We start from the raw sequence: 23,237 nt of genomic DNA on the forward strand, positions 1-23,237 counted from the left end.
TTCACAGAGCAAACGTCGGTTTGAATCTCGGTGAAACACCAAAATTAAGAAAAACATTTTTCTAATAGCGGTCGCCCCTCGGCAGGCAATGCAAACCACCGAGTGTATTTCTGCCATGAAAAAGCCCCTCAGCTTGAAACTGTGGGTCCCTCCATCAAGACGCACACCACAAATAGGAGGAGGAGCTCGGCCAAACACCCAAAAAGGGTGTACACGCTAATTATATATATATATATATATATAGTTCTTATCTAAAAAAGCGCAAAAAGAAAAATAATGGCTTCGGGGAGTTATAGACATATAACGTGCAAGAAGCATGTTGTCTATAATAATAGTGTATACTTCAAAAAATACGATTTTAGAAATTTTATGCAATTTCACTTGACTTCACTTTCACATGATAGGTAACATTGCAAAATTATACGTTTCCATTGTAAATTTATAGCGCAATATTACAGCGTTTCTCCATCTCCATGTTGAATTATTAACATCGGTTTAGCCATTTTTGTCATTTGAAAATCTCCGTATTTTACTCTATGCCACTTCTTTGTTTGGCGTAAAATGCGCATTTACTTACTTTTCACTTTCCACTCCTTAAATGTTCCACCTTCCATAATCCTCAAGTCCGTCTGCCTCTTATTCTGGTCTTTAGTTGTGCAGTAACCGTACGCCACTCCACTCCTGCTGTTGTTGTATGTATATTATGTACTGTACTCGGTGCTATTTGCTTCAAGCAGCGCATTTAAAATAGCAAAGCATGAAGTGTAGCATAGCTGCAAGACACTTGTTGCAAACGTCGCTCAGACTTTGTTATACGAGTATGTATGTATAATTAATGCATGATGTATGAGGTATGAGGTGAGAGGTAAGAAGAGCACAATGCAGTTGTCGCAAGTGGCTTCAGAGCCAGCTGGTGGGCCTTTATGGGTGGTTCTGTGGCTAGTTGACCTGAGTGGTCGGCTTAAATGCTTATAATTGCACAACTTAGTCTCCAGTGTTTGGGTGTTGATAAGCAATTTAACCCACTAAATGTCAGAAAAGCGGCTGACTTGCTGCACACTTAATGACATTCAAGTGGTAACAAATGATTTATGTATTACGTGCTGATTGACGTAATAAACTTTACTAAAGGGGCTCTGAAGTTGTACACACAAATCAGTATTTAATTCGAAAAGCAAACAAATTATTTTCTAGTTCTGAATTTTGCACTTCATTGATACATACACCTGTGCGCACAATAATAGCAGCGCGACATCTTGTACAGTTTTGGCAACTTATTTATATATTTTTCATTGTTTTACAGAAATATAGTTCAAATTACACAAAAGCTATATAATTCAAAGTTTGCAACTTTGTAAAAAATTATAAATATATTCATCAAAATTTCGAAACTTTTTTGTCGGCATTTAAAAAAAATCTAGGAACGCAGATTTTTCGGCCTTGTTTTATCAGTTTGAGGTTTGAGGTGGCTCAAAATTAGCGTTGATTTTTAATAATTTTCCTCCATATACCAAAATTTCGTGTCTTCGTTTAATGGAGGAACTTCGCCACATCGCTAGGGGAAAAAATTCTGAAAAATCAAAGCAATTTTTGTGCCTACAGCTTTAAGCCGAAGCCGAAAGCAAATGGTTTTTTATGAGGAGCTTTTTTATAGCAGAAATATCGGAGATTCGTCATTGCCTGTCGAAGGGCGACCGCTAATAGAAATTTCTATCATTTCCCATGTTTCATGCACGGACATTCAAACATACGCACTTTCGAATGGTAGTCACGTACCAACCCATTCGGCTACGGCTGCCGCCAATCCTTTACTGGATATTTGGTCGAACTCCTCCTCTTCTGTCTCCGAACGTCAAATGGTTCTTTATGAGGAGTTTTTTCATGGCATGGTTGTATAAATAAATAAAATAATAATAAATAGTCAAAGTTTGCAATATTTCCCACTGCTATTGTTGTGAATAGAGGTGTATATATGAGTTCTTATAAGCATATGTGTTTTTCAATAATGTATGAAAGTTTCCACAATTATATATATGTAGCTTTTTGTAGTGGCTGGTAGGGTGGAAATTTAACTTGTCACACCTATTATTAATATATATGTCTTTCAAATGCTTAAGAGAGTCACCTTAAATCCTTATTTAGGGAAAAACTTATTAGGAGCCAAAGTCCTCTGTTTCCAGACCCAAAATTCTGTTTTGCATCATTGCAGGGCATTGCTAAAGCATGTAAAATGCAGTTTCGTGTTCTACTCCTCAGAAGTTGCGGCTTTCACACGAATAATTTTTCAGTTTAGTCACCCTGCAATATACAGTCTCCCTTTTCTGTGCTGATTTCTAGGCTGTTCTTGGATAAGCCCATACCTTTAGTTAGATCGAATAAAAACGATTTTTTTCCACAAAAACATTAGTTTACATCCAATTCCTGGGCAAGATCATTCTTTGAGCCCGAAAGCATTCCTGATAAAAGCAATGAATCTGACTAATGATTGCACACAAAGTATACATGATTTGAAAAGCTTTTCTTATTATCTTTTTATTTCATATTGTAACTTAGATGATTTGTTCATACCTAGTTCACAATGAAACTCATTGTATTCTGGTTTGTTTGTGCATTGTAGACAAAATTATAGCTGTCTATGCCGTGTGTAGGCTGAGAGAGGGTTAATTTCAACTAAAAGCAATCTAGGATTCTTAGGAACTTTGCAGTTACTTACTTGACATCTACTAACAAGTGCACACTCGCACTGGATTCTACCAGAACCTCCTCTATCCACATCCCCTTAAGGTAGGAATGGACACGGTGCAGTAGCTAGAGGCAATTATGAATTCGAGAAGATAATATAATATATTCCGTGCGTAACGGATGAGCTGATTAAGAAGGGGGAACGCGTGGTGGTTTTCCCGTGCAAGCAAAACAAATACAAAATCCTTAGGCTAACTGTGGTCTGCTATTGGGGAGGTGGGCAATAACCTTAGCTTTGAAGATAACGACGTCTTTTTGGCTCAGCGTGGATAGGAGGCACCGGTGCGAGCTCCTAAAGTCACAACTCTCAAGAGTGAAGCGTGCCCCAACCGGGTAGTAACAAATTCAAATGTCTGGTGGTTGAAATGCAACATCCAAAGTTGCTCTTCTTTCACAAAACTAAAAGTAAGGTTTAATGGCTTTCATCTATTCCCAATGCTTGCTGAGATAATGGGATTGGATATCAACCCCTGTTAATTTTATTATCAACCCGTAACTACTTAGTCGCCATTTAAATGCCAATGGTTCATCCTCATCAAAATGCAAGTGCCCAAGTGAGTTATATTTTCTTTGGAGGGAATTATTTAACCTTAGCTAATGTAGACTTCAGTATAGAGCTTTACTTCACTTTCAACGAGTTTCATGCAATTCCAAGGTGATTTATTTTTAGAACCAGTTAGTGCAAGTTTAACTTGAGTGCCGCCTAAACTAAGTTTAAACTATTTACTTGTAAGTAGATTTTTAGTTAGGGATTTTTCTACCTACACACTTGTTTTATATCTTTGGAAATAAAATTTTCTGTTAAAATGTAAACAAAAGGTTAGTAACATCCGAGTATATCCGCCGAACGAAATGGATTGTCTTACGCAACGATCGTCCTGAGCAACGTAGGGAAGTATTGCAAACTTATTTTCAAAGCCAATATTGTGCAGACCAAACAAAGCGCTCATTTAAGAGAAGTCAACATCATTTTTCATCACAGCGGCTATATTAACAAGCAAAACTGCCACATATGGGGTCCGAAGCCCATAACTGACGTGATCTTGAAAAAGCCGGTGCATCCTCAGAGAGTATCGCAATCCCTTTTTATTAGTCGTCTCCGCGATGTCAATTAGCAACCTCGCAGCTGCAATGATTGAGGTATGACGCCATTGGCAAAAATTATAAAACTTCCGATGGGGTGATGAATTTTGCGCCACCTTGTATATGTATACGCTATAGAAAGAGGCTACCACTTCGGCCTTAGGATCTAGTGTGTTCTAATTTTTTCTGAGAGTTTACGCAATCTGCTTTTTAAGACTTCTTTACTTCTTTATTACCGCACTGCATGCATTCCTGTCCGTCCTGTGATTTTAGTTTTTTGTTTTTGGAATTTTTGACAATAAAACTTATTTGACTTGCTTGAAACTTGATTGACTTTTCATAGAAAAGTTTTATATTTTTAACGTCCTTTTCATTGCGATGGCTTCTTAAGTCACAGCTATGAAAAGTTAATAGCTTAAATATTTTATTAGATGCGAGTACTAGCAAATTAGTGCTAAGACGGCACTATCCACTTTAGCAATGGCTCACAGATATTTAAAGTAGATCTGGTTAAGGAGAACATAACATTATTGACTCACGCATTAAACTAAATGTGATGAGTATAAACGCTGCGACAATACGAACTTACATACTTAAGTTTAGCACTCAGGAAAAATGAGTAATACAAAGTTTTTAAGCTTATTTGGCAAACAATCGAATTGGTTAAAAGGCATTAAACTTTGATGCTATTTGAAAATAAATCGATCATGAAATGCCAACTTTATTACAATATAAAGTATGTCAAACAGCTTATAGGCTTGTTTCAGTAAGGGGGTATACTTTGCCGGTTTGAGAGCTAACAAATGCACAGCCAGTTCGTTCGTAATGAAGCTGCTACTGCTGCTGCTATTTCCTTTGCGGGCTGCGGGTTGTATCTGCGCCAAAAGCACTCAGATGGACAACCAATTTGAAGACACTTTCAAACTCAGAGTCGACCAACTTTCGGTAAACAAGGAAAATTTACAAAAGAGATTGAAAAGAAAACTGGCTGGCTGGACAACTGATAAGCAGGCTAGCCTGTGCTATAAATTGTTGGTGCGGAAAAAGTTTGCACAATAAAAAATGTTTATAAATAGTATAGGTATGTGTGTGTGCGTATGAGTGTTACAGTGCTTTGTGGGGTAGTTTTGCTTCCGTTTGGGAAATCTGCCTACAGCTCTAAAAGGCTGAAAATGGTTTTACTAACTTTATATTCTATATGAATAAATATATATACCATATATACATATATATGTGTAAACATACGTACCTAGGTTTTTGCATACTATATCATTCATCAATAAGTTAAAAACAAGTAGGATACAATTTGTTAAATGTATAGCCGCCAACGTCAATTAAATAATCACAATCTAACTTTTTTTGTGTTCGACTGAACTGTTCAAACTTTGTTCAAACTCCGGCTAACTAATTAGCAATGCAGCGGTATACGCATTTTTTTAATAAGAAATCTAAATTTCCGCCACCACTATTAACCACTGGCTGCGGCCGGGTGAGTTTGTTAGTCACTATCATTCGAAAGGCACTAGGTTCGATGGTCATTTTGGCAACGAAGTATCATCAAATGATTGGAAAAGTTTCTACTTATAGCAATCAGCTTCTTCTAATAGCGTTTGCTGTTCGGAGGCGGCATAAAAATGTATTTCCCACCTCCGCGTCGGCGTTAAGAACAAAAAAAATGCAAGGGTTATAGTTAAAGTTTATTTTGAGCGAATTTCGGTACAATGAAACACTTTTTTTACCATTCTAAATAACGCGAAAACGGTTGTTTTTTTTGTAACTTGGTTATCTGGCATACGATTTCAAAAAACAATATGTCAATTTTTCCAATTTTTATATTTCATTTTTTTGCTACTTTATTTTTTTTATTTCGTTCTTAAGCCTTTTTGAGCCCCGAGGCCGTTTTTACATTATCCCCAGTTGAACCCCCTAATATAACCTTGTCTTCATGAAACTCAACTTGAAAATATATTGTAATGTACAAGTGTTTGTTTTTGAACTGCTTTGCTAATTCATGAAGAAAAATGTTGAAGCACTACAAACTAGTATGATGTATTTGGCTAGAAAGATATTCAGACATAGATAATGCGAATTTAGCCAAGGCATTGTGGAGCACCTCTGACTTGTCCATATACAATTTGGCCATTTTTCTTTATTCTTTCAAGGAGTTCTGCAATAGCGTGGAATTAGTAATGCTGTCTAATAGTTTAACATTCAGGAATCCAATGAAGTTTATAAATCAAACCAGATTATTATTATTTTTGTCGATATTGCCATACGTTTTTGAAGTAGAAGGGCATTTTTCGGCCTTACTCGGCCTTACTCTTAACTTCTTCAATGATGCTTTTAATATGATTTTTTTTATTTTTATTATATTTTTTATAAGTTTTACTACTCTTGTTGAAGGTTCTATAGTAAGTTATAATTATCAAAAATATGACTCACTACATAGAAATCGTATGAATAGTATCTTGAATGCGCCATATGCGTTTTTTTTGGTGGGGAAGGTAGGGTTCAACACCCAGAATATTTCAACAATTTTAATTCAATATGACAATTTGTTGAATTTTGTATTAAGTGTGAAGGTTTAAATTATATGGTTTTTGATGTGGCATAACTTATATTGCTATAAAAAAATAATATAAAAAAATAAAAAAAGGGGGAAAAAAATTAAAAAATTGCTATTACAATTTTTAACGGGATATGCACCAGACGAAACAATTGTAAGATCCTCTAAATTGTTTATATTTTTATTAACAGTTTAATGCTAACAACAATGTTTTTATAATAATATTAAAATTTTTAATGCTAAATGTTTTAAAAATATCTAGACATAAGCACACATTTCACGACACTTAAATTAATTATTAAGAAAAGTAAACTTTATATATACAACGAAAAAATATAAGACCGATGTTATTATATAATATTTAAATAAACAAATAGAATTCTTGAGGTTTGTTTCTAATTTGAAGCTTAGTTATTTATGTTGAATCCTTCCCTGATTATAACTTGTCGAAGTCATCGAGGCATCGATTTGATTAAGTTTTTGATATAATAATCAATTTTTGATAAATTTTGGACCATTCGACATCTAGTCGCACTTCCCGAGTCCTATTAAACTGTCTTCCATTTTTGAAAACCGATTGAAAAAGTATTGCTCAAAAATTTTCGATTAAGTTAAGTGCAGGGCTTCATATTACATCTGCCACCTCTAGATCTTTTCTGCAAATACTCAGCTTTAAGGCTCAAAGCGAGCTCACAATGGAGGACTGTCACACATGGATATTCAACCATCTTAGACTCCTACGGATATACTCAGTGACTGTGACTATCATCCTCCCATTCTTTGCTTCGAAAGGAATTTCCTAATGAAAATCCCTTCTAAACTGGGCTGGCTTGAAGAAAATCCAACACCGAACACACCCGTTAAGATCTACACGGACGGATCTAAAATGGACACCGGTGTAGCAACAGGGTTATTTTACGAAGAGCTTTCTATTAATGAATCCTTTAAACTACCGGATCACTGCAGTGTTTTTCCAGCGAAAATAGTCGCTATTCATGAAGCCTTAAAATCGTTAAAGATAAACAGAATATCATCCACGGATATCTGCATTCTATCAGACAGCCAAGCTGCCCTACGATCCCTGGATGTATTCCAAACAACATCAGGAAGTGTCTTACATTGTCGCCAATCTCTAAATGAGATGGCCAAGCCGTATCGTATAATCTAATGCTGCTCCAGGCCACAGGGATATACGAGGGAACTGTAGGGCAGACCAACTTACAAGGGAAGGTACCGGTATGCCAGACGTAAGTAATTTTATGGAGATACCTCTCGCAACTTGTAAGCATCTCATTAAGGATGCAGTAATTCTACAAATCAAAGATGGATTAGCGTTAACACCTGTGAAATTGCTAGGCAAACATGGCCAAGGCTAAATTTACGTCTGTACAAGAGTATTATAAAACTGAGTAGACCCCTTAGTAGGGGCTTTCACAGGACATTGTCTCATAAGAAATCATGCAAGGAGATTAGGCGTTTACACTCATGATTTCTGCTGCAGGAATGAGAAGTTGGAAACAATTCAACACCTTTTTTGCAATTGCCCAGCTCTAGCCAGAAGCAGGAGCCGATTTTTAAAATCCTACTTTTTAAAGTCATCTATGATCTATACACTTTAGGTATCAACAACCATTAGCGCTTTGTCAAAAGCTTAGGATGGTTTAATATGGAGAGGGAAATGTAGCCCAGCCCCTGCGGCTCACAACGGGCCCATTTCGTGGTCTAAGTGGCATCTCTGTTTCTATGTGCGATGCGGCTGAAAAACCTAACCTAACCTAAGGTCAGGGCTGCAAGCAGGCCTTTCTCCCCCTCCTCTCATTTTTCTTCTGTTTATCAAGCCAATACGTTTGGGAACCATCTGGTCGGTCCAGATTGATTTTTTGTTTTCATCGGGAAAAATTACTCTTTCCCACTCATCCTCCCAAAATTGATACTTTTCTGCAAATGTCAATCTGGCATGTTTGTGTCGTGTGGTTAACTCAGTACCTAGACCTAGTTTTACATATGCTAGACTAAAATACGCTTACAAAATTTGTTGCACACGACGGGTAGTAACTTCCAAATTAAGGGTATGCTTAATTTCAGCAGGGCTATTTGATTTAAATATTATAGCTGAACGTTTGATGTCCCGCACATCTCTAGCGCTAAGTTTTGGAAGCATTAGCACTTTTATTTCAAAGGCAAATCCACAGCTTTATTTCTTTTTTAATTGTAGCAATCTCTTGCATTGTAAGGTCTCTCTTTTTCTATGCTAAAATCTGTGCCTGCTCAAATTCAGACATAGCTTGTTCGCGCGACGTGTTAATTTACATTGTACACTTTCAAATCAAATGCAAACGCTTTTGGTCTAATAATGATTTCGTTTTTACAGAACAAGAATTTGCGCGTTACTAAAATACCAGTAATAAATACGGAATTATTTGCGTTATGAGACACCGTTTTAAACATACAATTAACGAAACGATATTGAGAGATTTTTTATTATTGATTTAAAAGAGATCATTATAATCATCTTGGTTTTATAATTTTTTCGTGTGGTGTATATACTTTTTTGATGCTTAAAATGCTACAAATTGAAAATTATTTTACGGAAGGCAATAAAAGTGATGAACTGAAGAACACAACTGATTGATGATTTTTAAGCATGAACAAAAAAATGTACAGAAAATTACGTTTAAAACAGCAAGCGACAAAAAAGGTATTTGTTAGGCGAAGACATTCACAGTTCATTAAAGTGGAAAGCTAAAAACAAAAAACGTATTTCGAACGCCCTTTCGTTAATGCCCCAAAACCATGTCATATATACAACATCAATCTACAGAAAACATTTTCTTTTCTATTTTTCGACCCTCGTCAAAACGAAGATGATATACCCTTTGTAAGTGTAAGTGTTTTGCGAAAGATCTTCCTTTTAAATTCAATAACGAAATAAGTTTGTGGGTTGGTCAGCATTTAATAAACTTAAAAGCGGTGTTAGCCAAAAATAGGGACGGTCTCCTAATTTTAAATTTTCATACTATGCGCATCATGACTTTGTTCGAACTAGTGAAAAATGGGTTTGAGCAGCGTTCACCCGCTGCACTTACCCATTTGAGGCGCTTAAGGGCGAAAAGCAAAAGAAACAATGACGATAGTGACCTTTTAAGTTGACTAGGGTTTCTTATGGAGTAAGTTGATGGTTTCATTTGTGATTCGCGAGTAAAGCGGCTTTTTGAAGATAATAAATGCTAATTGTGTGGCTTTTGAATATTAATAAATTATTAATTTTTAGACTTACATTACATGTACGGACATTTAGAAAAAATATAGAAAAATATAAATTAATTTAGATTAAAATTATCTGTGCTTCTAAAGAACTGAGATTTGAATATAATATCCTGCTTGTCCGGCAAATATTCAGGTCCTGCCCTATCGACCGTAGCACTGAAGTTAGGGCCCACTAAAGCCTGTATTTACCCGGCAGAATTTAATGTAATGAACCACTTTAGCACGCCTTTTATTGTTTTACAAAAGCAGCACAGCAAACATTTTAAATTTTCATTCGAAATGGTCATCATTTGCTTTTGAACAAGCTTTCCAACGAATAGGCTATGCAGCTATCGCAGCACGCACGGTTTCCATGGATATTGATGCCGTTGTTAGAACCAAAGATTGTTTGAGATTCTTCAAATTTCTGTTCGGTCTTCGACAGGCTATATTCTCCAATTCTGACCAAAAACTGTATTCCAATGGATTCAGATCTGGACTTTTAGAAGGCCAACCGTCTACCGCTATGAACCCAGGAATATTCTGCTTAGTCACTGCTGGATGGTTTTTGCCTCGTGAGCTGGAGCGGAATCTTATGGAAGATCCAACGCTCTCCATTGAAGAGGTACTGCTCAACTGCTTCACCACACCTTCTAAGACATCTTCCTCGTACACTTTCGTCGCGTCACGCTTTATTCGCCGAAATGAAGAGATGTAACGCCTTTACAAGATACTCGCCACCAAATCATTACGAAGGCTGGGTGGTGGTCACGCTGAACTCTTGGTACAACATTTTTTGAGTCTTTAGAAGTTTTAGCATCGATTTTGCCATTTTGCCTATTAACATGAGGATAGAACCCATACCGTTCCATATGAGGCAATTTATTTACTGATTTTAAGTTAGATCAACTTACTGCTGGGCCAACTCAGCTAATGAATTTTTATTTCAATGCATGCTCGTATGTGTCTGCACATCTACAGAAAAGCTTGTATTTTAATATTTCTAATTGACACTCAAACTGGGACATCTGATGGATGTTTACCAGAAGGTGAACGGCAAATAAGTGTTCTGAGCAGAGTTGCTGGCTGAGAAAGGTGCTTGATTTCTGATTTAATAGCTATAAAAACTACTTCTGTAAAGCTCTGGTTTCGAATTAAAAATGTAGCACTAAAGTAGCACAGATGTATATGAACTTCAAAACTAAACTCCCTATCACGATATCAACTTAGACTACTGACCTTCAGGTACTTATGGTACATTCTCAACCAGCGCCAGAATACACCGCCACAGGGAAGAAAGTCGAATTTTTTTCTACTTCTTCAATTGACCAACCGACTATAAAGACTTTCCTAATTGGACTCTCATATTCCTGTTATGAGACCTTTTAATTTCTGGCAAGCAGAAACATAGTAACTCCATGTAGGCCATTGCGGGATTGCAGAAAATAAGGCCGCCAACGAGCTGACCAGATGACGTTTATTCATTGCCCATGTGAGACCGCAACCGATTTGTTGTCTTAGCTGGTCAACGCCTAAGAGACTGATATATGAGTGAGTAAGATCTGGGGTGTAATAATAAGAATAATAATAATTGATCTGAGTAGTCAGGTAAAACTTGCAGGACTAACTTAAAATGGTTTCGGGGTACCGGTTTAAAGTTGCTAGGAGCTTAATCTCACGGGTCATAATGAAAAGTGTTCCTTTGTGTGCAGTATAGCTCTATTCCAGGAAAATACGTACTATATGTGGAAGACGATGAGAATTTTCGACATATGTTATCCGTGTATACGAGCTAGATTCTGCGTATCATCATCATCATTGTTAACTGGACAACCCGGATCGGGTCTTCTCCTACTGTAGCATATGCCTCCAATTGTTTCGGTTTCGTGCCTGTGTATCCCATGCCCGAAATCCTATAAGCCTGCGTCTACATCGTCAATCCATCTAAGCGGTGGGCGGACCCCTTCTTCTCTGTCTGTGGCAGTTACCGCAGAGTATTTGTTGAGGTGGGTAATCTGTGTTAGACCGCAATATGTGACCTACCCATCAACAGATTGATCAAGATTGTGGTTATCATAGATGAGTTCGCATATAGTTTTCCGACTTGATGATTGTAGCGTTTCCGCCACTCACCTTTATCACATATGGCGCCAAAATTTTTTCTTAGAACTCTCCTCTCGAAAATCAGCAGCTTCTGTTAATCCGCATCACTGAGTGTCCACGTTTCACTACCGTATAGTAACATGGAAATAATAATTGAGCGATACAGTGAAATCTTTGTTTTTCTGTTTAGGAGGCGACTCTTTAGGTGTTGACATAGCGAAAAATAGCAGCAGTTGGCCATAAGTTTCTGCCTTCTGATGCTGACTGTTTCGAATGAGGCTACCGAAAATTTCGCAGCCTTTCTTAGAGCGTCCGACATCGGAATATTAAATAGCTCCGATCCGAAATCACAGCCCTCCCTGTGGTATTCTGATACTCTGGTAGCTTATTTAGGCTCAGATGTCAGTTGGAATCTGATATGTTATGGGAATATTTCAGATACAGAGAAATTTAAAGTAATAGATAGATAGATTTATAGCGCTTTGACCTCATGGTCCTCATCACAATATCTCATCCTCTACTCTCAGTTTCCATATTAAACTTAAGATAGAACTAAGTTGGGATTAGCGTAATATATATGCCTTTATTCTGACTGCAATTGATCGATGTTCTCAACCTTCTCCGCCCTATAAGACCGCATTTGAGGAAAATGTGTATTGGGGTCTCTTGAGATTGGTCGCAGAAACGACAAGAGTCAGGGTACCATATCCCAATCCTGCGCAGATGATTGCGCAATCGTCAAGGGCCTGTGAGATATATATTCAGTTTATCATTAGTGAGGGAATTTAAATGAATATCCTTCGATCAAAATCGCACTATCAACCCTTGACAGAAAATCCCTTGTAGAGAAAATGTGTACTGTAAAAAATGAACTTTCAAATGGAAATTTCGACGATTAATAAACAGTGAACGTGGCGATAGGTAATCGTTAGTTAAAAACTACTTTTGGGATTTTGGGTTCTACATATACAAACCAGTTCTGTAGCTGAGTGAATTTGGAGCGGCATGTCGGCAATTTAGCCAAATATGGTGTCTTCAACTGCATGTTTCATGCCATAGAAAATGTTATTTACAAAACGTTCGCTAATTCACAGCTAGCGGAAACCTGAAAGCATTTCTACGACGTTTGCTTAGAAACGAGTTTTGTGATATAGAAGCACCCCATTTTAAGTGAGTTATTTTATTTTAGGGTCAACATTGAACTAAGTACGAAAAATTGAGGCCCTAACCTGTCAATAATTTATATTCATATGCGTATATATGTATTCAACACGAGCTGTAAGAAGTTAAAAACAACTCAACAACAAGCGTTACGAGACAACATTAGTTTGTGTTAGGAAAGTTAAAGCTAAGGAAAAATGGAAAGTAATTCTTAAAATGGCAGCTTCTTGAAAAACTTATACATTTTTCATGCCAGAAAGCCATGTATGAGTAATTGTTAAAAGTGTGACGGAGCAACGCATACCAAGTAAAAAACATATGTAGTTAAAGGATAAGTAGAGCTAAGTGAAGCATGGTTGAGTCTGAACAGTTTGAGATGCCACAGCCATACGAGGGGTGGGCAAGGTATGTATGAAATGTAGTTTATGAACTTTAACTGTTGCCAATTGGCGACGAAAGAAAGACAATGAAAATATTGCCATGTGCTGCGCCACATTTATCTCAGGTGGATAAGCTGAACTGAGCTGAGCTGAACTGAGAGTTGTGAATTGCACTTCCTTTGGGTGGAGGGCGCACATACGGTATGTATGTATTTATGTATGAATGCAAGGAAGTAACAGAGAATAAAATGTGTGCATACGTGGTCAATGCCTCACGTTCAACTGCATTCTTTTGGGATGAAGCATTTATGCTGCATTTAAATAAAACAGTTAAAGCTAGATGGTGCTGAGAATGGCGAATGAATCCGGTTGAGAGAAAAATATATGAGCGAGGCGAAACGCAGGAGGAGATTCATGACTGCAGCCAGTAACCGGTTGAAACATATGTTTGTATGTGTGTGCATATAAATACGTGTGCATGAATTCAGCTGAAAATATGGTCACATCATCTCCCAAATAAATTTACATCCCCATGCACATGAGATATACTTTCAGGATCTTACTTATCCGGATAATTTACCTTCCCGCATTGTACTGATTCTTAATTTTCATATTAAATCTCTTAAAACGACAATGGCATAGCAACGGAAAGTGGAATGAAAGCATTTCAACCTACAAAGTATACGAGTATATGAAAATTCATATGCTAAGGTAGACAAACTGTCAACCGCCATCCACATCAACCTCCCTACCTATCTACCGTAAGTAACATATCCGAAGTATTGTGCCGCACAATTTGTGTGACAAAGCGAAAATGTCCTTAAGTGACAGTCAAGCAAATAAAATGAGTGCAACGAAATGTGAGTAACATTATATGGTAATTTCGTGGCCACGTGTATGCGGGTGAATCTATCTCATTATGTATGAAAATGTAGGCATGTGATTTTGTGTGGCAAGCCATAGTGACTTGTGCTTTCTTTACGAGCCACTTGTAGGCAATTTTCGGAGTAAGTTCCTGTTGGATAGTTTTAGTGGCTATGAGTGGAGAAAGAGCAGCAATTTTGTGCACATTTTCAGGTATATTCATGTGGCACTGTATAACTATGGTAATTAACTATTAATTAATGAGCAGATGGCGTTGTGGTGCTCTTTTCACAGGAGAGTGCCCATAAAGCGCGCAAAAAGTAGGAAGAGGATGTAAAATGAAAATAACTTATGGGGAATTTAATTACTTAATAAATATTCAACTTTATGTGTATACCTTTCGATTTTATGCCAAAAACTTTAATTATATCTTATGTTTAAAAATTGTACGGAATTTCTCTATTGAAGCAACTGCATTAGGGATATTTTTAATATCTTCACAGACCTTTTGGTTTTAATTTTTTTTGTGTGTATAATTGTGCATGCTACTAAATAAAAAGACAATTATTTTGAGTGGTGGAAACCTTTCATTTGATCGTCATGAGCTCCACTGCTTGTCTGTTTGTATATCGCAGCTGTCTAGTTCATAGGGGTCAATTACGATTGACGTACGACGCCATTTGCAAAAATCAACTATCTTCCGATAGGGTGAATAATTTGGTACCACCTTGTATACGAGGTGTGTTCAAAATATAAGGCGAATTTTTAAATTTCGCGGGCTACGTACACTCCACTTTCGATTATTATTTTTTTTAGCAACATAGCAGGTTTAGTTTGTTTATGAGAGCCACAAATAAGACAAGTGTTTTGCGTGTTCGGTGATTTTCTGCTATCGACTCTTGGCTCTCTTGGACTCTTCCATTGGGACAATTTGGCTTTGGTTTCGATTTCATAACCATATACCCATGATTCGTCACCCTTTAAACAAATCTTCATCATCGTTGACGTCATTCAACCATTCCTGGGCGATGCTCATCAGACGTTATTTTTGGTCAAAATTCAGCAATTTCGGAACGAGCTTCACGAACACGCTTTATGCTCAAAATTTCCGAAAAAATTAATTTGCTCTGGTAAATAAAAATTGTGATAATAATAAATCACCTAAATTGTATGCAATATTATTTTATGGTTAGAAATATTGCTCACCTCATAAAAGTAATACGCATAAAAAAAACGATGGACCTAATAACAAAGACGTTGGGTTTTTAAATGTATGTAAGGACGACATGTAAGCGGCCGCCGTTGCCGAATGGTTAGTCAGTGACTACCATTAGAAAGTGCAACAAGTTTTTTCCTCTTTTAGCGGTTGCTTCTCGGCAGATAATGGAATGTCTCCGAATGAATTTCTGTAATGAAAAAACTCCTCAAAAAAAAACATTTGTCGTCCGGAGTCGGCTTAGAACTGGAAGCCTCTCCCTTTGTGGAACCACATCAAGACGCACGCCACAAATAGGTGAAGAACCTCGACCAAACCCCCAACAAATATTACTAAGAAAAGTTCATACTATCGGACTACTATCAAATCTTTTGATATTACGCTCATCTGGGCACTTGACCCCAGTGAAATTGTAGAAAACTGCGGGGCAGTTGAGCCAGCTATTTAGCGGCTGTGAGGTTGTTTCCCTGCGGAATGAGAGGATTGGGATCTCCTTGACTACCTGTGGTCTGCTCCTTGTAAGTACACCGTGTGGACAAGTACACACATTTGTAATGCCACAAGATCCTTCTGACCACATCGTTCTAAGGTTAACAAAGTCTTGGCTCTCAAATTGTGTAAGCGCGCTTACAGCACATTGTCCCGAGGTATGCTTGCTGTGAGATTCGACATTACTTTGAGGATCAGATGTATGGTGAAATCAGCTCAACAGTTTATTCTTAACTGCCCTGCTTTCACGCAGCTAAATTTTAGGTATCATGGCTCTCACTTCCTTGCTGTGCCTGCTGATATAGCAGGCCCGGGTATTAGCCACTTGATGATTTTCATCAGTGTAGCGTAACTCAGTCATCATTTGGACGCCATCTGCAAATCAACCCCGCACCCCCTTTTTCTACTTTCTCCTATTTTCTCCCTATTTTTCCCCCTCTGCAATGGTACAACAAAAGAGGAATTTGATTTTTTTCGTCCAAGTGGGCACTCTAAAGTAACCTAATATAACTCAGAAAAATTTTGTGGTATTCACTCTTGGAAAAGTTTTTACTTATCATCAATCAATAGGGCTCACCCGATTAATTTCAAAGGATGTGCGAGCAGATGATGCCGCGCAATTATCAAAAACCCCACCAAACAGAGACTTTATGGGCATGCATTTAGGGTCAGAGTATCTAGCGCAAATTGCTATCGTCCCGAAGTGGACAATTTTGCTTGTTTTCATTTGTGTTTGTACAAAGCGATCCCCATCGCTAAACATGATTTTTGTTTTAGCAAAATTTAGGCCAACATTTAACTGTTGTTAGACTCAATCACCGACCACCCGGCGGGATCTGTTATGTTAAGTTCTTGGGTTAGTTTGATTTTATACAGCTGCAGCCTCAATTCCTAAGAAATTTAGTGCTCCGGGCTTCTTTTATATTTTAAAACCAGCAAAATGGTGCAGGTTTACTAATAATTAATGATTTTTTGCCCAAGATACAGACCATCCCTATGTAAAATCGGTCTCTGAGTACGAAAATCTAATTATATTTTTTTTTATAACGTAGTTTTCGAGATGTCGCCAAACAACAATTTTGGATTAACAAAGAAAAGGTAAATCATACAAATTTCTAATGCTATAAACTAAACTACAAAGGGAAGTATTTTTTGCATCGGGGGAAATAATCTATTCATTATCAGAACTCTGAATGTAAGAAATCCTATGCGAAGTCCGGCCAAACCGACATATCTACTCCGAAGCCGAATATCCGTGGTTCGGAGCTGATGCTGTGTATTTGGTGAGATGAGAACGGTATGCAAACATTAATGGGGAACGATACCTGATAGCGAGAATTGAAAAAAAACTGCTGCAATGGGCGACCAAGCCCGAGTCATTGATCTCCCATCATGACAATGCTTGGCTGTATGCTACGTAGTCCGTTAAAACCAATCTTAAAAATAGCGGACGGCAAGTCTTACTTCACCCTAAGTTCAGCCCGGATATTGTCCCTTCTGACTACCATTTGTTACGATCAATGCAGAATGCTATGCCCTGATATGCTTCACTTTGATGAGATGAGAAAAAATTGTAGTTCTGGCAGAAACAACTTTGTATAAAATATGTGTACGAGTAAAATTTTTTTAAATATGGACGCAAAGCTAGAAACAAATCTCTAAAATATAGTTGTACATTCATTGATCTTTGTACATTGCATTAAAACAAATATTTAATAACAAATGCATGTGTATAAATTATCATTTTGACAAATACATATGTATGTATGTATGTATGTGTATGTGAATTGTTTTTTAAATTCTTCCACCACTGCTACTTTGTTAATGTTAAGCTTAAAATTTATAAAAAACCAAAACAATTTCTTCAGAACTAAACGTTATTGTGCATGCAACCCGGCAATTAATATCTAACTCACTACAGTGAACTCGAAAAGTATAACGCCATTTTCAAACAAAAGCATATAAATACAAAAATTTGTGTAGAACAAGACGCAACTACTGCTTACAAATAATAGAACGTGCGAATGAATGAATGGAAAGTTTGGATGTGCAGGTATAGTATTATGATAAATAGCTTTTAGGGCCCATACCAAAGCGAAAATCCTTGCGGCGATAGCCAGTACTCATGCCAGAATGCGATGATGATGCTCTTACACGCTGGATAATACGCGGTTGTGCTAGACGCTTGAAGCGTTGCAACAAACTGCGCACGTACCCTTGCGATGACGATGATTTACACTTTTCAACAAAATGCACCGGAATTGCATTCGGTCGATTATTATTAGCTGTAGACATGCGCCGTACACTATGCCTTGAATTAGTAGTGGAAGTTGTAGTAGTTGTGGTTTCTTTGAGTGGTGGTGGTAGTAAGCCTTTATCATGATTATCCATTGCAGCTACCGTTGAGAATATCGAACGGAATTATTAGTTTGTTCGAGCATTTAGTATGAGGAAAATATATTTGGAAAATATTTGTTAGTTAATTTTAATTTTTTGTTTTGTAGTTTTCCCACACGAACAAATGCAAGATATTAACGAGGAAGAAAGAGAAGAGAGAGCATATGAGAGAAATATGAAATATCTGTATGTGTATATGGGAAAGCATGAAAAGCATTTCGTGTTGGACAAACATATTATACTACATATAATATATATACATATTTATGTACAGAATGAGAATGAGTTGTGGATGTATTCATTTTCTTGTTTGATGTTTCTTAGATGTAGATATGTATGATATGTATGAGTATTCAATGCACCACAAATTGAACTCTTATTATTAAAGATATTTCATTGGCTTTGCAGGTACTTACATTTGACACGCAACCAAGTGTAGGCGCTCTTTTCACCTGCCTCATTGCTGGCGAGGCATTGAAACATGGCTGCATCTTCTAGGGTAAGTTTCTTGATGATCAGTGAATTATCCTCCTGAAGTGTGTATCTGAAAAAGCAATTTGTGAAATACAATTACCTGTCTGCACATAAAAGCTATACAGGGTGGTTCATATAGTAGTTTCTTTTTATATTATTAAAAAAAATTATGACAAATATCCAAACATTTTGGGTATATTATTGGTTTATTCGAAAGAGCAACGCGCCTGCGTTGGTGCGGGACTACCATTCGGATTTCAGAGAGAGGACGTAGGTTCGAATCTCGGCGAAATGAAGAAAAAAAAGTTTTTTCTAATAGCCCTCGGCAGGCAATAGCAAACCTCCGAGCGTATTTCTGCTTTGAAAAAGCTCCTCATAAAACACATCTGCCGTTCGGAATCTGTTTAAAACTGTAGGCCCCTTCATTTGTGGAACAACATGAAGACGCACGCCACAAATAGGAGGAGGAGCTCGGCCAAGCACCCAAAAAGGGTGTACGCGCCAATTATATATATATGTATATTAGGCCGGGTCGATTTGTGGGGTGGCAAAAAAATCGCCCATTGCTCTCTGAAAATCATATTCTAGGGATCAAAATAAGAAACTTTGCCGAAGGAACCATACCTCTAAAACGAATTCTAATGTCCCCCAATTTGGGTCGAACTTTTAGAGTCTTTTCTCATGTAAAGGCCAAAAATGGTGATATTTTTAAATGATTGTATGGGGAACCCCCCAGGGGAGTTCGAGGGGGTGTGCGACTACCATGGGTGGATCGGCCGTCCAAAGTTAGTGGGGGTCGGTCATACATTTGGACTCGATTGGAGCACTCTAAATGAGTCAAAGTGGGATTTTTCGTTCGACCCAAATTGGGGGACATCAGAATTCGTTTTAGAGGTTCCTTCGGTAAAGTTTCTTATTTTGATCCCTAGAATACGATTTGCACAGAGCAATTAGCGATTTTTAAATCGACCCGCCCTAATGTATATATAATATTATATATTCGAAAGAGCAAACATTCCCTTTCTTTATGGACCAGGATTCTATTCCTGTGGTAGCCTAGGGAAGCTTTGCAGTAGCGCAACCTGTTAACTTAGTTTTAATGGCTTAATGGCACGATTACCGAAATTGGAGCACAAATTTGGGATGTATGACATGACGAAACCAAAGATCGCCCAATTCCATGTCTTCAATTTACGATCAGAAAAGATGTGTGTTATGCCTTTGTAGCGCTCACCATTGACTGAAATGGCGTTTCCATCAGCATTTTGAATGAAAAATTGGCCAATTATGCCACCGCTCCGTTTGCACTAAATTGAGAACCTAAGAGAATGCATGGGCTTCCCAAGAATCACGTGTCTGTTTTCCAATCTCCAAATATGCGAGTTTTGCTTGTTAACATAGCCGTCGAAATGAAAATGGGTTTCGCCGGAAAAGTGGATTTTGACTTCCTTTAAATAAACGTATGTTGCCGAATACAACTTTAATTTGCAATACTTCTCAAAGTTGGTGAGCGTTAAGTGATCCATTACGTTTCACGGAGACATGATGCTGATATTCTGATAAGATTTCAGCGGGGAAGAAAAAAAAAATATAATACTACTTATATATCGACCACCCTGTATACCGTTATTGCGGCTTCACTTATTCTGTACACAATGCACATATTCTAGACTAAGTTTCAATTTATTTCTAACAGATGAGTTATTATTTTCACTATGCATTCTTACGTGCCCAGCGCTGCCTGTATCATTATTTATCTAAACTTATTTAAATGCATTTTTTTTCTTTATTAACTTGAATACACCGCCCTGCCACTTTCCCATACTCACTTTCCATCATTTGTATCGACGAGTTCGGCATTTTTGTACCACTTCATCACCGGCATTGGATCGCCTACCACGTCACATGGCAACGTCACCAGTGCACCAAATTCACCAAACGTTTCTGTGCGCATTTGTGTGAAAAAGGTGGGAGCTTCCAACACCTCCACTTTAGCGCTAACTGTTACTGTGTCATAGCCACCGCTACGTAGCCGCACCTGACACGTATACTCGCCCGAATGTGTTAAATTAGCAGCAAGCAGGGATAGCGAACGATTCCAAGGATCATTGAGTGTGTGCGGCACACCAGCATTCTCAATGGGTATACCATCCTTTAGCCACAGAGTCTCCAATTCATGCAGGGGTCGCGCATTCGCGATACATTCCAATACGGCCACCTGTTCGCCACGCTTCACTTTCATGTCTTGCGGATGTACAACAATTTCAGGTGCTACCTCAACATACGGATCTCCACTCACGTTCAATTGTATGAAAGCGCTATTCTCCTCCTTGCCCAACTGGGTGTTTATGGCACGAGCACGATATGCTTTGCGATCATCCTCGTCTGCGCTGAGTATTATCAATTGATTCGATTTTGTTACGGCATATTTGATGTCATAGTTCAGCGGACCTTCAACCGTTTGCCACATCACCGAAGGTGGCGGTTGCGATTCGATGGGTGGTAAATCAAAAATTGCCGGATGACCTGACGTCACCGTGAGATGGCCAAGTGTAGTGTTCTCGAAGATGCCCATATCTGAAATTGAAGGGAAAAGAAAGAAATTGTCAGTAGTGAATAAAGTGAGGCATGGTAGGGAGAAGTTCAGAAAATTAAGTTACTTGTAGCCGTGAAAACGATGTCAGCGGAATCGCTTAATTGGTGAGCGGATGCTGACTGACGGGATAAGACGAACAAGAAATAAAAGTAGCAAGAGCAAAGGAAACATAAAAAATAAACGCTGAGAAACGAGCTTCACTTTAATGGCACTAAATCAATTAAAGGTCGCCGTTTCCAAGAATTTATTAAGGCGGTGAAAAAGATTGTACTAGCAGACACATAAAAAGACGAAAGCCGTAAATGAAATACAATAAAACAAGGGCTGCTTATGTAATCGGTCTGCCAGTTTTTTCTTCTCGTTGCATTCTAAATTGTCAACTTTAGCTCCCGCCAAGCTCGCTCTCAAATCCATTTATGTGACATACAAACGAACAAACCTATGAAGAGTGTACTAATTAATTTATTTGTCAAGACACCGCCTTTCCCTAGTTTTAAGAAAAAATAGTTAGTTAAAGTGTGTAACTCTGCCAAAAATTAATTCTCGCGGTACCCTTCGACAATATTAATTACCAAATGTAGACATATACATATGTACAGTTATTATACAGTTTTTTTTTAATATTTATAGTTAATCGTTAGAGCTCATTGTCCAGTCTGGGCTTTGATGATCTCTGTGCGCTTAATAACTGGTTGAACAAATTACATTTACTTTCAGCACTAAGACGCAGACTATAATTTTCCAAAGATTCTTGTTCTACTGAACGTGAATCTGACCGTAGAATAACCACGACTCATCTTATTTTCGATATAAGGTTTAGCCCTTTCCGTTCGCTAGTCTTCATAAAAGTCGGTGCCGCCATCGGCAATATTACGATATGTTAAAAGGAAAGGGAAAATTTCCGGCTTTACCATTAAACACAATAAATCTATATTTTCTCATATCCCTATATCCCTATATCCCTGTTTTAAATCACTAAGGGTCAAATAACTCTGAAAAGCTAAATTTGCTTCAACTATATTAGTTGGTACTCCCATCAGAGAAATTTGCCCATCCCAAAGGGTAAACAAACTTAATTCGCTGAGCGAACTGCCTTGGATGAAAGTTTGCAGCCAAATTACAAAAAACACTGCAGTATATGCCATTAGATTGCACAGAACCAAACGAACAATGAAGTTTGTATTATTTACTTTTAACTTTTGCACTCCCGCCGGTCGACTTAATCAGCTATTAGTGAAAATCTAATCAATTCTTCCTCGTAAACGTTAACTTGCTGAAAAATCGGCGATTCATATTTTCACCTTTGGTGCGAGTTTCGTTAAAGTGCTGTTTTGACGATGATGTTCATAGTGATTAGCAATAAATCCACAAAAATTCATCTACCCGTTCACATATGGCAGGAAAATTTACACTCAGCTGTCAAAACTGTTGTGAAAGGTTTTTCATAGAAATTGGTTTGGTCGAATATATTGGTGTTTTTGGTTTGTTCAATTATTATTAACGATACGGAAAGAAGGCAAAGAGAAGAACTAGTTAATTCGATATTACATTTTATAATACGCAATAGCAGGCCAAAGCCTATATGGTCACATCGGCAGCAATTGAGAGTATATCAGCTGTTTTTTATTTATTAGTAAATATAACAATCGAAGCGTATTCGTGCATTTTTGCGAGACACGGCGAGGTCTGGGTGGTAAACACACCTTTCAGCATCGACCAGTTTTTAAGGAGTGCTTTAGTACGAGTCATGTATCCTTTGCCTTTTTAAGTAACAAAGTCACGTCCATTGCAAAAACTGATACAAGGTCCAGAAAATGTATCCTTTTAGATAAAAGTATCGCGATAGCTTTACAAGCAATCCTTGGCTCCTTAACTGAATACAAGACGATCGGCAGACTATTCGGAGTATCAAAAGGAAGC

The 23,237-nt window shown here is 37.7% G+C and overlaps 1 protein-coding gene across 1 annotated transcript in view; it reads right to left on the reverse strand.

Annotated features, from left to right (window-relative positions):
- The window catches only part of LOC128858204 (protein sidekick), a 102,842-nt gene that overhangs the window by 73,083 nt on the left and 6,522 nt on the right, over window positions 1–23,237 (reverse strand). The window contains exons 2-4 of the mRNA XM_054094272.1: window positions 20,551–21,298; window positions 18,664–18,791; window positions 17,941–18,246 (exon numbers count right to left, since the gene is read on the reverse strand). Of these exons, the coding sequence (XP_053950247.1) occupies window positions 17,941–18,246; window positions 18,664–18,791; window positions 20,551–21,296 (1,180 nt within the window). The 5' untranslated portion in view covers window positions 21,297–21,298. The remainder of the gene's footprint in view (window positions 1–17,940; window positions 18,247–18,663; window positions 18,792–20,550; window positions 21,299–23,237) is intronic.

This window comes from Anastrepha ludens, chromosome 3 (genome assembly GCF_028408465.1).
Source record: "Anastrepha ludens isolate Willacy chromosome 3, idAnaLude1.1, whole genome shotgun sequence".
NCBI classification, from domain to species: domain Eukaryota; kingdom Metazoa; phylum Arthropoda; class Insecta; order Diptera; family Tephritidae; genus Anastrepha; species Anastrepha ludens.